Source organism: Chiloscyllium plagiosum, chromosome 28, assembly GCF_004010195.1.
Source record: "Chiloscyllium plagiosum isolate BGI_BamShark_2017 chromosome 28, ASM401019v2, whole genome shotgun sequence".
Classification (NCBI taxonomy): domain Eukaryota; kingdom Metazoa; phylum Chordata; class Chondrichthyes; order Orectolobiformes; family Hemiscylliidae; genus Chiloscyllium; species Chiloscyllium plagiosum.
Window position 1 is genome coordinate 544139 of NC_057737.1, and position 16073 is coordinate 560211.

The 16073-nt window shown below is 42.1% G+C and overlaps 1 protein-coding gene across 1 annotated transcript in view; it reads right to left on the reverse strand.

Annotated features, from left to right (window-relative positions):
• Nucleotides 1-16073, reverse strand: part of smg6 (SMG6 nonsense mediated mRNA decay factor) — a 409499-nt gene that overhangs the window by 19701 nt on the left and 373725 nt on the right. The window contains exon 15 of the mRNA XM_043718890.1: nucleotides 11519-11672. Within this exon, the coding sequence (XP_043574825.1) occupies nucleotides 11519-11672 (154 nt within the window). The remainder of the gene's footprint in view (nucleotides 1-11518; nucleotides 11673-16073) is intronic.

Here is a 16073-nt window from a genome sequence, read left to right on the forward strand (position 1 = left end):
TCATTTGATTGCAGATGCTGGTGATCAGAATTGAGAGTGTGGTGCTGGAAAAGCACAGCAAGTCAGGCAGCATCCGAGGAGCAGGAGAGTCGACGTTTTGGGCATAAGCCCTTCATCAGGATGATGGATGAAGGGTTTGTGCCTGAAATGTCAATTCTCCTGATTGTTGAATGCTGCCTGACCCACTGTGCTTTTCCGACACCCCTCTCTCAACTTTGATTGGTATTGGTTGGCCTTGTGTGCAAAACAACTGCCACATTTCCTGCATTACAACTGTGCCTACACTTTAAAAAATCTATTGCTTTTGTTGTAACATGCTAAGTTATGTCCTGAAACTGTGAAAAGAGTTAAATAAATCTCTTATCTCCAGGGACTCATTAGGACTTTAACCATTGAGGCTTGTGGGGTTACATGTAATAACTGAAAACGTGTATTTTCTTAATCTATACATATCTCAAATTTGGTGTTCTGATTTACAATTTATCATCAATGAAGTGACAGTGTCAAGAATGGCCCCTTCATACTGGGCAAATCAAACACACAAATCAGTGAGCAATAAACATAAGAGTAAGCAAAGTTGACAGACCCTGGATTGGACATCCGAGATTAAGTCAAAATTTCTCGAGTGTATTGGTGTGCAACACACTAATTCTGATTAGCAGCAGCACTGTTATAAAGCTTTCACAGAGCTCCTTTGTTGTGTTTCGCAGGGTGATTGAAGAAGATTTATCGTTTGGAATTATTTTGTCTCGAAAAATACTTTCGATTCAAAATAATCGAATAATTCATAATCGAAAGTATTTAAGATAGGCTTCTCATACTTGGAGCATTTTGAAAACAAACTGAGGTTGCACTTAACGTGAGCTGACAGCACTGAATTGGCCTCAGCATTTTCTGGCTTGCAACAAATAAAATCCTGGCAGCAAAAGTGCCATCAAATTCTGGACTGATGTTCAAAAGAATATATAGGAAGCAGGTAATTGGGAGTGAAGCCCTAAGCTTAATTGCTGCCATATCATTGCTTTGGGGCTATCTTTGTGTGTCTCTCAGCCCCTCTCGAATGCTGGCCCTTACACTACTGACAAATAGGCAGAAAAAGGCATGGTTCTGTTTTCACTAAAAACAATGAAAACTTTCTACAAGGAAACAACTCTATTAAACAGCAGCTTGATATCAAACAGTTTTAAAAACAGACAAAATGAACCCCACAAACAAACTTCGCCAGAACTCAAAGTAGTCAACTGCCAAAGCTGACCAAGCCAGCCACCATAAAAAGAGAGGAGGCATTCCTATTAAATCAATGATCAACCAACAGGGTTAGCTAAGCAAATCACAGCACTCTTCAGTCATTGTATCTGGTTAATGCAATTTCTCCCCACCCCCTTAAACCACCCTAAAGCTTTTCGCTGTGAGAACTAGGACCACTTAATAGTCTTAGAACTTAGCAGCCTTCGCAAAGCTCTCTCAAAGTCTTGCAGATTTCTTAAAACCAAAAAGATCCTCTGTTGATGTTTTTCACAAGTACATCTGGCTCTATGTTAACACTGCAAGTTAACATTTTGGTGGGTAACTCAGGATTGGAATCTCACTGCAAAAAGCTTGGCTTATTCAGGATCACCATGTGATATCCAACAGCTGCTCTTCTCCAGGAAATGCCAGCAGTCTCACTGTAAACACAGCTCGCAAAAACACTCTTCATTGGAAGTGGGTGGTGCCGTGGGTCATCTCTTGGGCCTGACTGCGATGGTGGTTCAGACAGATTAACTGACGGCCTCTTCTAGGTGCTAGAGGAGGTAGCAAGGGCTGGTTCTGAGCAGGAGAAAGGTGGGGTGCAATGTGAAAGGCAGACCCTCTCATTTTAGGAATCTGTACTTGAGGACAACCCAGATAGCTGGGTCTATTAAACCACCCTCCACTTTTTAAATTGTAGGTCACACAATCTATTCATTGAAAAATTAATCTCTCAGCTTTGGATTCCTACTGAGCTCAAACAAATCATCAGCCTTTCTTTACAAATAGAACCATCGGCAGAAAGACTGAGGAATTTGTTCCATTATTTCTTACACCTGATGGTTGAAATACCGTGTGCACAATTCAATCAAAACATACAGCCTCCCCGGTGTGCTGAATCCTGAACAAGGCAGCATTATGTTAAAGTTAGAGTTAGGCCATTCAGGAGTGAAATAAGGAAGCACCTTTTTCACACAGAGGGAGATGGCAGACTGCAATTATCTCCCTGCACAAGATTAGATTAGATTCCTTGCAGTGCAGAAACAGACCCTTCGGCCCAACAAGTCCACACAGACCCTCTGAACAGCAACCCACCCAGACCCATTCCCCTACATTTACCCCTGACTAATTGACCTAACACTATGAGCAATTTAGCACGGCCAATTCACCTGATCTGCACATCTTTGGACTGTGGGAGGAAACCAGAGCGCCCGGAGGAAACCCACGCAGACTCGGGGAGAATGTGCAAACTCCACACAGACAGTTGCCCAAGGCTGGAATTGAACCTGGGGCCCTGGCACTGTGAGGCAGCAGTGCTAACCACTGAGCCACCGTGCCGCCAAGCTATGGATAAAGGAGTTAGTTGAAATGTTCCAGGCTGAGACTGATAGATTTTTGCTGGGCGAGGGTATTACTGGATATGGAGTAAAAGTGTGTATTCAGAGTGCAGGTACAGGTCAGCCTGGATATAACTGTACAAAAAACATTCATCACAAATGTATACTGATGTAATCCTGAGCCAGCAATGTGCAAATGATTCCTTGGTAGCAGAAAAATCAAAATTGGTATCAGACAAAACTTACAATCATGCATAATCGGCACAAACATTCCCTACTTAAAGCTTTTTTCCTTAAGATTACACTGATTGTTGTGCTTGGGTAAATCAGGTGTGAAGGAAGAATTAGACAACAGTTATAACGAGGGATTTCAAATATTGGAATTTTTTTTATGTTCATCGATGAGAAGTGTGTGTCACTGGCTAGGCCAACAGTTATTACCCAGTTAAAGAGTTAACCCCATTGTTGTGGGTCTGGAGCCACACCTGGTAAGGACTTCAATTTTTGCTCCTGAGAGGACATTAGTGATTCAGATGGCTTTTATAACAATTGACAACAGTTTCATGGTCACCATTAGACAAGCTTTCTATTCCAGGTTTTACTGAGTTCAAAATTTCACCACCTACCAGGGTGGGGTTTGTACCCATGTCCTCAGAACATCAGCCGAGGTTTCTGGGTTACCAGCATATTACCACTGTGGCTGCTGTTCTTGGATAACTGAAGACTAACAGGAGATTTGACAGAGGTTTTCAAAACAATGAGGAAGTTTGGATAGCTTAGATAGGGAGGAATTATTCCCATTGGTTGACAGATCAAGAAGCAGAGGGCGCAGGCTTAAGGTGATTGGCAAAAGGATCAACACTAACACGAAAAAAACCTTCCTTTGCAGTCAGTGTTTAGAATCTGAAACATGCAGCCTAACAGGGTGGTTGACACACATTGAATCATGGCTTTCAAAAGAGAACTGAATAATTATCTTCAGAAAAACATTGACAAGATCACAGGGAATAGAGCAAGGAGTTGGGCTGGGCGGGAGTTGTTTTGCAGAGAGGGGACAGACACAATGAGGTGAATGACTTCCTGCTGTAACCAGAACTCTATTAAAAAACATATAATGGTGTGTTGAATTTGGAATCAAGGCAAAGTCATTTCAGGCTGAAAACCAAAACTGTGATGCTGGAAATCAAAAACACAAAGAGAAATTGCAGGAAAATCTCAGCACGTCTGGCAGCATCTGTGGAGAGAAATCAGAGTTAACGTTTCAGGGCCAGTGACCCTTCTTCAAAACACCTTCTTCGTCTCAGACTGGACTGAAACTTGCTTTAAAGGGATGAATAATGCAAACTAAGGTTCAACTTGGTAACAGCAATGGAGAATTAAAAGTCAGGACAGTGCAACCTACCACACAGTGGGAGGCATTCAATCAGTAAAGGAAAGTCGGTCAGGATGAGAAGTGACCATTAGCCGGACAAGGGTACAGTGATATCATCACTAAACTGTTAATCCAGAAACTCAGGCAACATTCTGGGGTCCTGGGTTTGAATCCCACCGTAGTAGATGGTGCAATTTGGATCCAATAAAAATCTAGAATTAAGAATATAATGGTGACCAAACCACTGTTGATTGTTGGGAAAACTCCATATGGTTTACTAATGTTCTTTAGGGAAGGAAGCTGCTATCCTTACCTGGTCCAGCCTACATGGGACTCCAGACCCACGGCACTGTGTTGCCTGGGCAATAAATGCTGGCCTAGCCACTGACACCCACACCCCATGAATGAATAAAAGAAAAATTAACATAGTATTCAGCATAGCATGGTTTCCTTTGTCTTAACGTCTGGGGCTGTGAATACTGCTACAGGTCGTCCTTCTTTCACAAGCTGTAGGCTGCAAAGTCAGCTTTAAAGATCATACTGCTAATGGCAAATGCAGAATGAAATCAAAGGAAATGTTGACAGGTTAAATTTGATATTGTATGATTAATACAGTTAGCAACCATGTCTGACAGCAGCTTGGTTTCTTTTACCAGCTCACCTGGGAACAGAGCCGCTCCCCTCCCAATCTGGTTCAGCTCAGTTTTGGGCTTGGCAAATGGGCAGCTGCAATTTGGAGAAGACCATGTTTCAGGGCACATGTCTCCGGTTTCAGAGCGAGATCCTCACATAGCAGGGCACTTTGGAGCAAATTTGCACTCAAACCAAATTCACTTCCCCTTAATTAAAATATTCCAATCTAAGACTCACATGTTGGTGTGCCAGATAGCTGTGAATGGCACTGCTGATTGTGGTGCTGCACTAGTGAAGAGCTGCTGCTCAGACCACACAGGCTGCTTTGTGCACCCTTAGAACATAAAATTAGAGCTGAATTTTGTGGTTAGGACTTGATTATTTTGGCACAAACATACAGTAGTTGCTGCCATCTACCTTGGAACTGAAACTGGAGCCCTGGAGACATGAGGCTGCTCAGACTCCCAGTAAACACACACAACATTTAGCATCAGTTTACAGGATTGGCCTCCGATACTGTTTCAGCTGGGCAATGTTCAAACACAGATCAAGAGAGGGTGCTACCAACCCCCAGTCAATCCACTGTGAACCCACTACTCTTCCATCAAAGAAAGGACAGAGAAATGGGTATGGAGCCTAAGTTCAGACGCAGCAAGACAACTCTGTTCCCCGTGAAATTCCTACATCAAGCGTCATGACCTGTTGTTAAACAAGTAGAAAGGGAGAGGTTTTGTGTCTCTTTCTCCTGAAAGTGCTGATTCTTAGTGGGGTACAGCAGCATTGGCCCTGCATTCTGCTAAATGACAGAAATTTACAGAACAAGAGGTGGCCATACAGCTTATCTCACCCATGCCGATCAAAACACAAACTCCCTAACCCGATCTCATTTCACAGCTCTTGGTCTGCAGCCTAGTCAGTTACAAAACCAAGTGCATTTTTAAGCCCTTCTTAAATGTGATGAGGGCATTGCCTCCATCACTTCTTCAGGCACTGAGTTCCAGAATCCCAGCAGACTTGGTGAAAGGAATTCTCAATTCAGCTCTAATCCTTCGACCAATTACAACAAATCAATACCCTCTGGTTTTTAATCTCTATTCTATGCTCCTGTTGCCGTATCATGACATCTTAATTTTCTCCACCTTAATTAAATCTGCTCTCAGCTTCCTCTGTTCCAAAGAACACAACCTTACTCTAATCTTTCTTTCTTATTCATTCAGGGAATATGGGTGTCGCTGGCTGGGCCTGCATTCACTGCCTGTCCCTCGGTGCCCCTTGAGAAGGTGGGACTGAGCTGCCTCTTGAGCTGCTACAGTCCATGGGTTATAAGTTGAGCCACAAAGTCCTTAGGGAGGGAAATCCAGGATTTTGACCTAGCAACTGTGAAGGAACAGCGATATATTTCCAAGTTAGGATGGTGAGTGGATTGGAGCTGCACTCATCCAGGCAAGTGGATGTATTCCATTACATCCTGACCGGTGTCTTATAGATGGTTTGTAGGTGGTGGTGTTACCATGGTAGTCATGGTGATGGTGGTTTGGTTGCATGGAAAATTATGGAGAAAATTAAAGGTGGGGGAGAGCTTAGCAGAGGTTAGTTTTTAGAGTTAAGTGATAAGGCAAAGAGTACGGAAGGGTCAAGAATCTAACACCAGGCACAGATGAGGGGACAACGATGAGAAGTCAATGCAGGACTGAGGGCATTGTACTTAAATGTACGCAGTAGATGAAACAAAAAAATGAGTTTGTAACACAGATTGAATTTGGCAGGTACGATGTTTTGGGTGTCACGGAGGTATGGCTTCAAGAGGATCAGAGAGAAAGTGAGGACTGCAGATGCTGGAGATCAGCGTCAAAAAGTGTGGTGCTGGAAGAGCATAGCCGGTCAGGCAGCACCCGAGGAGCAGAACAGTCGACGTTTCGGACGCAAACTGACTCCTGATGAAGGACTTATGCCAGAAACATCGAATTGCCTGCTCCTCGGATGTTGCCTGACCTACTGTGCTTTTCCAGCACCACACCTTTTGACTCTGCAAGGGGATCAGGGCTGGTAACTAAGCTCCCCGTCCTATTGAGAGGACAGGCAGATGGGCAGAGGAGGTGGGTTACCATGATATTACGAAGCCATTTAGGATCGGAAGGTGGGAGGATCTGTGTGGGCAGAGTTGAGGAACCTCAAAGGAAGAAAGACCCTGATGGGAGTTGCGTACAGGCCTCCTAGCTGGAGACAGGATATGGGAAAGAAAATAAATCCGGAGATTGAAAAGGCTTGTAAGAAAGGCACTTTTACCATAATCATGGGGGATTTCAATATGCAGGTGGATGAGGAAAATCAGGTTGTTAGTGAATGTCAAGAAAAGGAGTGTGTGGTATGTCTCTGAGATTGTTTTATTTTGGAGCAGCTTGTTTTAGAACCCATTAGGAAACAGATAATTCTGGATATGGCAATGTGTTATGAGGTAGACTTGACTACAGAGCTTAAGGTGAAGGAACCTCTAGGAGGAAGTAGCGATAATATGATAGAATTCACCCTGTAGTTTGAGGTGCTTCCTCAAACATTTCAGGGATAGATTTTATCTGGGGTTGGTCATTTATCTACTTTCTAAAATAATGAAGCTACAGATATTTCCTCTCTCACTATGTTTATCCTATTCAATATTTCTTGATCCTCCCTCCCACTTAACTAAAACACCTGCACGATCCCAATAAAGACCATGCCTACATTTCCCACCTTCACATCAAATTTCCCTTTTTGGTCTTTACTATACCCTACTCTCCTAGAAATCATTTTGCACCTTAAGTATTTATGTTTTCCTTTATTTTACAATATTTTTTCATATTCTCTCTTTGCTGTCCTAATTTCCTCCTTCAGTCTGTCTGTGATTTTCAGCTCTGTGTCTGACATGGACTTTCCCACTCCACGTGATTCTCAATGTTCAATGGGTTTGGCATTTGGATGTTCTGTTTTCTTTTCTATATATTTGTGCTGAATTCTCACTATCTCTAACTCAAATGTCTCCCACTGTTGGACACTGATTTACCTTCATGCTGTTGCTTCCAGTCCAGCTCTGCTCACCCACATCTTAGCTTCATAAAACTGACCTTTGTCTGATAAAAGTTTATTCTCCAGGTGTAAATCTCTTGCCTTTTTTTCTACAACTAGGTGAAATTTAGCTCAATTATGATCACCAGCAACAAACTGATACTCTGACTACCTGACAAAATCCCTATCCAAAGGATACAGAATGGTGACAGAATGGCATTGTCAGTAGAAAAAGAATCAAGAGGGACCCAGGTTAATGATCTGGAAACACTGGTTGTTTCAAATCCTGCCACCACATCAGCTGATGGAATTGAAATTCAATTCATAAACTTGGAATGGAAAGTTAGTTTTACTGAACTATGTCAATTGTCACAAACATCCATTCTGGTTCACTCAAGTGCTTTATATCTGAGTGGCCCTCTGAAATGGCTGAGTCCTCCAAGAACTGCAGAGATTCAAGGCGACAACTCACCATCACCTTCTCCAGGGCAACTTGGAATGGGCATTAAATGCTGGTCCAATCAATGGCACTCATATCCTGAGAGAGTAAAGAAAAAAAATCCCCGCAAACTAAATCCAGAACCAACTCTTCCTTTGTTGGGCTTGTTATGGACTAGCAATTAAGTTCTTCAGAATGCATTTTGAGTCAGATACGTCTGTACTTTGAACCATTAATCTATTCCAGTTCTTAGGGTAGCTGAAATCGTTTATTAATATCCTTCTAATTTTGCATTCCTCAGCAAGTTTGCTTTTCTAACTCCCCCTAATTGTTTGGATCATACACTCCCAGCAGTGTGACCACTCTTTCATTGTTCCTCAGTTCAATCTACATGGCCTCATTTAATGAGGATACTCATCCTCTCATATCTGTGATTATTTCTTAAACTAACTTTCTGTCTTGGACCTTTGCTATATCCTCTCTAGCCAGATTGAAAGCTCTGACACCAGGTCTTATGAACCCCTATTTCTGCTGCTCTTTAAGCCATGTTTCAGTAATAACAGTAATGATATCTAAGAAAGGTTCAGCAGGTGGGCAGACAGAACATATTTGGGAAAATGCGAGGTTATGCACTTTGGTGGGAAGAATAGAGGAGCTGAATATTACTTAAAGGAGGAAAGACTTTAAGACTTAAAGGAGAAAGCTAGAGAATAGATGGATTTAGGAATCCTTATCTATGAATCACAGAGAGCTAGCATCCAAGTTCAAATTGATTATAGGGAAGGCAAATAGAACGTTGGCCTGGATTTCAAAGGGAATGCAGCATAAAAGTAGGGAGGTTTTACTAAAGACAATGGTAAGACATGGTTAAAACAGGGGAACAGTTTTAGGCCTTTTATCTAAGTAAAGATACACTGGCATTGGATGCAGTCCAGAGAAATTTTATGAGACTAATACGAGATATGCAGAGGTTACCTTATGTGGAGAGGTTGGGCTTGTACTCAATGGAATTTCAAGCAATTAAAGGTGACGGTATTGAAACGCACAAGATTCTTAGGGAATTGACAGGATAGATGCAGAGAAATTGTTTCCCCTGCGGAAGAGTCTAGGACCAGAGGACATCATCTCAAAACAAGAGACCATACATTTAAGACAATGGTGAGAAGGAATTTCTTCTTGGACAGGGAGTGAACCTGTGGAATTCTTAGCTGCAGAGAGCTGTCAAAACTAGATCATTAAGTGTATTCAAGGTCGAGCCAGGCAGCTTTTTAAATCCGTAAGGAAATCGAGGGTCATGGGGAAGAGGCACAGTTATCAGATTGGCCACGATCTCATTGAACAGTAGAGCAGATTCAATGGCTTGTATGCTATACTCCTACATCTTATAGTGTACCTATACCCTCAGTTATCTGCCTTAGCTTTCAGGGGTAGATGAGGGAAGTAAATAGACCAGTCACAATCTTGTTGAATAAACCAGCAGCTGAATGTCCAATTCCTGCTTCTACCTCATACGTTTGCATTTCATTACACAATACCAAACTCTTTTGTTGTTTATTTTCTAGCCTTCGTTTTCTAACAAATTCACTGAATAATTTTCTGCCTTCCATTTCCAGCTTTCTCCTTTCTGAACTTAAAGCCAGATTCCCATCCCCTGCCAAGCGATTTAAACCCTGTTGACAACGCTACAGCAACCCATTCCCTTGACAATATTGCTCCTGGCTCCTTTGAAGTGTAAGCCATCTGGATTGTTCAGATCCCATCTCTCCAAAACCAATTCCACAGCTTCAGCGACCTGACATTTTTATATGCCTTCTCTCCAGCCACAGATTTACCTGCACTGTCAAATTTTTGTGAAAGGGATAGTAATCTTGACATTACTAGTTTGAGTTCATTTCATTAACTTTACTCCTAGCTTTTTACGACCATCACCATGTGGAAATTAGGAGGATGGGTGACAGCCTGACCCTGGACTCACTGAGAGAACACCAGGATCCTGGAATGCGAGTTCAGTAAGGCTGGTATTCTGGAAATCAGGTACACAATGTTGTTGCCTGTCTCATACAGGCAATGTTGTGACTGCATTACATACAAAAGACCAGGTCTCTGGAATTATACGATTAGATGATAAAACAAGAGTGAGGCTTTAAATATTTATGATGGCACCATGACGTCACAGTGAGTAACAGGGTGCCCTGCACTATCTCACTGTTCTGCTATTGCCTCTTCCTAATCTTGTGTGTGGGTTTGAACATATTCTTCCCAAATTTATTTTTTAGATTAGATTACTTAGTGTGGAAACAGGCCCTTCAGCCCAATAAGTCCACACCGACCCTCCGAAGCGCAAACCACCCAGGCCCATTCCCCACATTTACCCCTTCACCTAACACTATGGGTAATTTAGCATGGCCAATTCACTTAACCTGCACATTTTTGGATTGTGGGAGGAAACCGGAGCACCCGGAGGAAACCCGGGTGGGGAGAATGTGCAAACTCCACACAGAGTCGCCTGAGGTGGGAATTGAACCCGGGTCTCTGGCACCGTGAGGCTGCAGTGCTAACCACTGTGCCACCGTGCCGCCACCATATTTATCATTTGAGTCCTATTTATTTATTGCAACCTATTAGAATTCTGACAGATTACGAGGAGTAGGCACTAGGAAGTGGTTACCCTACAGCATATCAATAGAAAAACCATTGTAACCAAAAAAAAACACCCTGACATTAGTGTGTTCCTGCTGCACCCCAATGTCAGAACACACCTATTAAACCCCTGACAGCAGCATCTCTCTCTGATAATGATACATGCCTTGAACACCCTACATATTCTAGCCCATGTTTCGATACATTTGATCATATAACCTGCCTCATTCTAACAGCACACCTAGATTTTAAAATCGATGCTTAATTCCAATGGGGATGAACCAGTTTAATAGCAGTCAATACTTTAATTGACTTAATGTTTAAATGACAAAAGCTAACAATTATTGAAGGAAGCAGAGGGGTAAGAGAGTTGAGGCATAGTGTGAATGATAGCATTTAATTAGAAAAAACACAATTGGCTGGCTATACGTTACGGGTTGTTGCACAATCTCAGGATCGGATGATTGTACAAATTGCTTGACTTTCGTTCCTGTGGTTGGTTTTTTTTTTGCAATGCACTTCCACCCAAGTTGCTAATCTGGATTTATTTTGATGTCTTGAACTCTCACATCACTAGGGAGTGATATTATCAACAGTGACCGGGGATTGGAGTTCGTTTTGTTTCTGAAGCCTTTCTCTCACATTCCTAGCAGTTTACTATGACACACACTTTAAAGGAGACCCTTAAGAAAAAGAAAACACCAGATGTAACCTGGTGCAACCACTCAAATAAAGGCATCTCATCAATTTACTGCACTCAGTGTTGTTGCCAGACCACACACAGACAATATTCATCTAGGACAAGAGGGTAGTGGAGAAGATGTTTACCAATAAGTGGAACCACGATGATGTACAGCTTACAGTCCAACAGTCTGACCAGGCTGGGGAGATGATCAATAAATCCATTGGTGTCTGGCACTAGAAAGACAGGTGTTATCTCAATCTCGATCTGTCTCTTGAATGTCTGATCTTCTAATACTGCCTGAGAATGAAAATAAAAATAAATGTTACATCAAAATAAACCTCCTTCCAAAACCAACTATCATACAAGATATGTGAAGAATCCATAAAGGGAACACTTAACAAGAGTTAGTGTTCTGTAGAGTTGGAGCAAGACTTCTATGTTCCTGGATGCAAATGCTCTTCCAATAAAGGCGAGCATATTGTTTGCTTTCTGATTTGTCGGTTACACCTGCATACTTAGCTATCAGTGATTGATGGACAAGGCCACCCAGGTCCCTTTGGACATCAGCACTTTCTAATCTCTCACCTTGTAAGAAACACTCTGCTCCTCTGCTCTTCCTACCAGAGTGGATATTGCCACGTCACAAAGAAAAGATTATGCCATTGACTGATTTTGTACAAGGGAGAGACAATTTATTCCCTAGAATAAAACAAAAAACTGTGGATGCTGGAGAACTGAAACAAAAACAGAAATTGTGGGCAAAACTCAACAGATATGGCATAATTTGTGGAGAGAAAATAGAGTTAAATTTTGATTCTGATGACTTAATCAGAACTGAGAGTCAGCCCCTTCAGAGACTGTATCCCAGTGAGAGTCAGCCCCTTCAGAGACTGTATCCCAGTGAGAGTCAGCCCCTTCGGGAACTGTATCCCAGTGAGAGACAGCCCCTTCAGAAAAAGTGGAAGTTATGCTATTTATTTAACAACAAGTTAACCTTTGGCTGGCAGCCTGGTAAGGCATGGGTTCTGCTGAAGTATCTTAACAAAAAGCCATCTGTAACACCACAATACTGTGTCTAAGTACAAACACTGTCTCCAGCTTCAAGTCATGATTGTAACCTTGTGACTGCTTGTAGCTATTTATGTCAGATTAGCATTATTTCTCTAATTTAATTTTTGTCATCATTCTGTGGCAGGAGACTAGAAGTAGGAGTCTCTGTCAATTTAATTTCACTGCTTCTTGGCACTAAGAACCCTGGTCATACTTCAGCAAACACACTGGACCCTTTAAAAGGGGAGTGTCCTTTGAAATGGTACTTGGTTCTGAATGTTGCACTTTTTAACATTCTTGATTTGCATATGGATGCTATTAGCAAGGCCAATAACTACTGGGCATCCTATATACTATCCTCTGCTTTATCCATTAACTTTGTGTTCTCCTTTGGTCCTCTGTTGTTTGCAGTTTCAATGTTTTGAAAAGTTGTTCAGTTTTGCTTATTCCAATGTGCTCAAGATAATAAAGTTCCTAATTCCTTTATCAATGCTTTGTTGGAGTTGCTGCACAAGAGCATTTTTAAAGGTGCTGCCCATTCTGAAAACACTATGGTGCAAGATTTAACTGGACAGGAGTCACTATAAATAGCAACAGCAGGATTTGGCCATTCAACTTACCCAGCCAGCTTCACTATTTTGGCAGCAAAGGCAGTCCTACCTTTTCAGTCTGTTGATGTTCTTTAATTAGTGGGCAGCACTTTCATCTGAGATGGCAATTTGTGGGTTCATGCCCCATTTCAGAGACTTGAGCTGATAATCCCAGCTGGCATTCCCAGTATTGAAGGAGTGCTACACTGTCAGAGGTACCATCACCCAGATGAGACCTTAAGAACAGGCCTCATCTGCCTTATCAGCTAAGAAAATGCCAAGGCAATATTCAAACAAATAATAAATGTCCTGGTCATTACTTATCTTCAACCCACATCATTGTAAGTTGCTGAATTGGGCATTTGATCTCACTGTAGTTGTGAGACCTTGCTATTTACAAACAGAATTCCACAATTCCCTACATTCCAACACAGTGAATATACTGACTGTAAATCAGCTTGGAACACCGAGGTCATAAAAGGACTGCCGTTTCATCCGACCTCCCTGCCCTTGCTCAACTTCTCCCAAAATACCGTTCTCACCTGAACGTAACCAATTCATCTCTGGTGTGTCTGAGACCACAGGACCCAACTCTCACAAACACTTAGTGAGAAAGTTGTATTTGATTGACTCAGGTTTTAAGATGACATGCCCAGTTAGAAACCTATGAATTTACTCCAAAATTCATGAGCAATGGTCACTCTGATTTCAGTGCTTATTCTTCAAGTGAATAATCAGGACTGTTTTTATAAAGAGTTTCACATTTTACAGAATGACAGGAGTGGATAGTCAGAACAGTTATTTTCCTCTCTCCACATATGTGCTAGCCCTGTCAACTACATGCAGCAATTTGTTCACATTTCAGATTTCAAATCTTTGCAGTATTTTGTCTTGAAGTCATTTCATGTTCACACCAGGTAAGCTTCAAGCGATTCAGAGTAACTGCTTTAAAATATCATTACAAGGCCATGTTACTCTAACTCTGCACCCATGCCAACCTCACAATCAAACAGCTACATCAAAATATAGCTCTTTGATCTGTTTTTAATCATCTGACCTCAAATCATGGCTTGAATCAAATCCTATTTGATAATGTTCTGTGAAACAATTTAGGCCAATTCACTAAATGAGAAGCATTGTTCTGGTTATTCTCAATGAGAGTACTGGCATTAACTTCATAGAATCATGGTTTGTACATAAGCAGGAACTGTATCCCAGTGAGAGACAGCCCCTTCAGGAACTGTATCCCAGTGAGAGACAGCCCCTTCAGGAACTGTATCCTAATAAGAGAATGGACCTTCTGTGGATGAGGGGAACAATTTGGATGAAAAACTTTAGCCTTTAGTGGAGAATGTGAATTGAATTGAATTGATTGTCATGTGTACACAGTCACAGTGAAAAGCTTTGTCTTGCAGCAATACAGGCAGATCACAGAGTTAAGTAGCATAGATAAGTAAATAATAGGTAAACAGTGACAAAAATAAAAACACAGGTACAGGCGAATGATAAGAGTTTGTGAATCCATTCAATACTCTAACAACAGTAGGGTAGAAATTAGAAACTGTTTCAAAACCGGCTGGTGCATGTGTTCAGGCTTCTGTACCTTCTCCCCGATGGTAGAGGTTGTAAAAAAACCATTGCCAGGGTGGGATGGATCTTTGAGAATGCTGGCGGTCTTTCCTGGATAACGGGCCTGGTAGATGGATTCTATAGATGGGAGGTTGACCTTTGTGATTGTTCAGGCCGAGTTCATCACTCTCTGTAACCATCTCCAATCTTGAATGGTACAGTTGCCGTACCAGGTAGTGATACAGCCATAATAAAGACTGTGGTGTTCAAGGAGGATCATGCATGTTAAGTGAGCACATTGTGGAGGACAGATAGCTAGAAAGTTGCTTGAGGTTCACATCCAGATTGAATCAGGTTGTGCATTTTAATGCAAGTGACACCTGTCATGATTTAGGGTAAACTATCATTTCTCATCCCAGCCACTAGATGGAGTACTGTGTTGAAGTAAGGGGTTCCCTTCTTGGGAAGCATGGTTATGTTTGGGGGTGGGGGTGGTGGGACAAGAGATATGGACTCATACATCTGGCTAGCATCACTCAATTCACACTTCCTGCCAAATAGTCATGGAGAGAGTCACTGATGAGAAGTGGAAAAATGTGTAACCCAGGCCTGACACAGCTGGAGCAGGGGAAGGATGAGGAAAAGATGTGATCAAGGGGGAAAATGTTATAAACTACATTGTGGAGATTTTCATCAATCCAGAATTGAGTTTTATTTTTAATTTACTGATTACAAGTGAACAACAGAACCTTTAGTCTGAACTGTTGCTGAATTTGCTGCGAGCCTACACAATCTACATGTGCATCCTCAAACCAGCTGTAAGATCCTGCACACATGGTCAGAGTTAGGAATTATTCATCACTAGTTAAAAGCTCTTTACTCAGGCAGCATTGTGCCCTGGCATTATGCCAGAACATTGCTTTTGTCACATTTCCTGATCTAGGCTCTGCCAGGTGAAGGCCGGATTGGACCCGAGAGTAAAAATTGCTAACTGGGTGAAAAGGAATAATTCCCACTGCCCTCCTGATACTGTCCAGTCTGAGTGCGCCAGCACCAGAGACTAAGAACTATATTACTCAGTCAGTGGTGAGTGGGCAGATGTTTAGCATGGAACACCAGAATAGACCCATAGGGCCTACAGTCTACTACCTCCTCTTTCCTATGTTGACCCATCTTCTCCACTGGAAAGCATCCAAGCATTCAACTTATATAGAAGAAAAATCTTTAAAGAAGCATTTACAGAAATAATACTCTAGAAGCCCCTTGGCATCTCATAGAGATGTACAGCATGGAAACAGACTCTTTGGTCCAACTGTACATGCCGACCAGATATTCCAACCCAATCTAGTCCCACCTGCCAGCGTCCGGCCCATATCCCTCCAAACCCTTCCTATTCATGTACACATCCAAATGCCTCTTAAATGTTGCAATTGTACCAGCCTCCACCACTTCCTCTGGCAGCTCATTCCATACACGTACCACCCTCTGC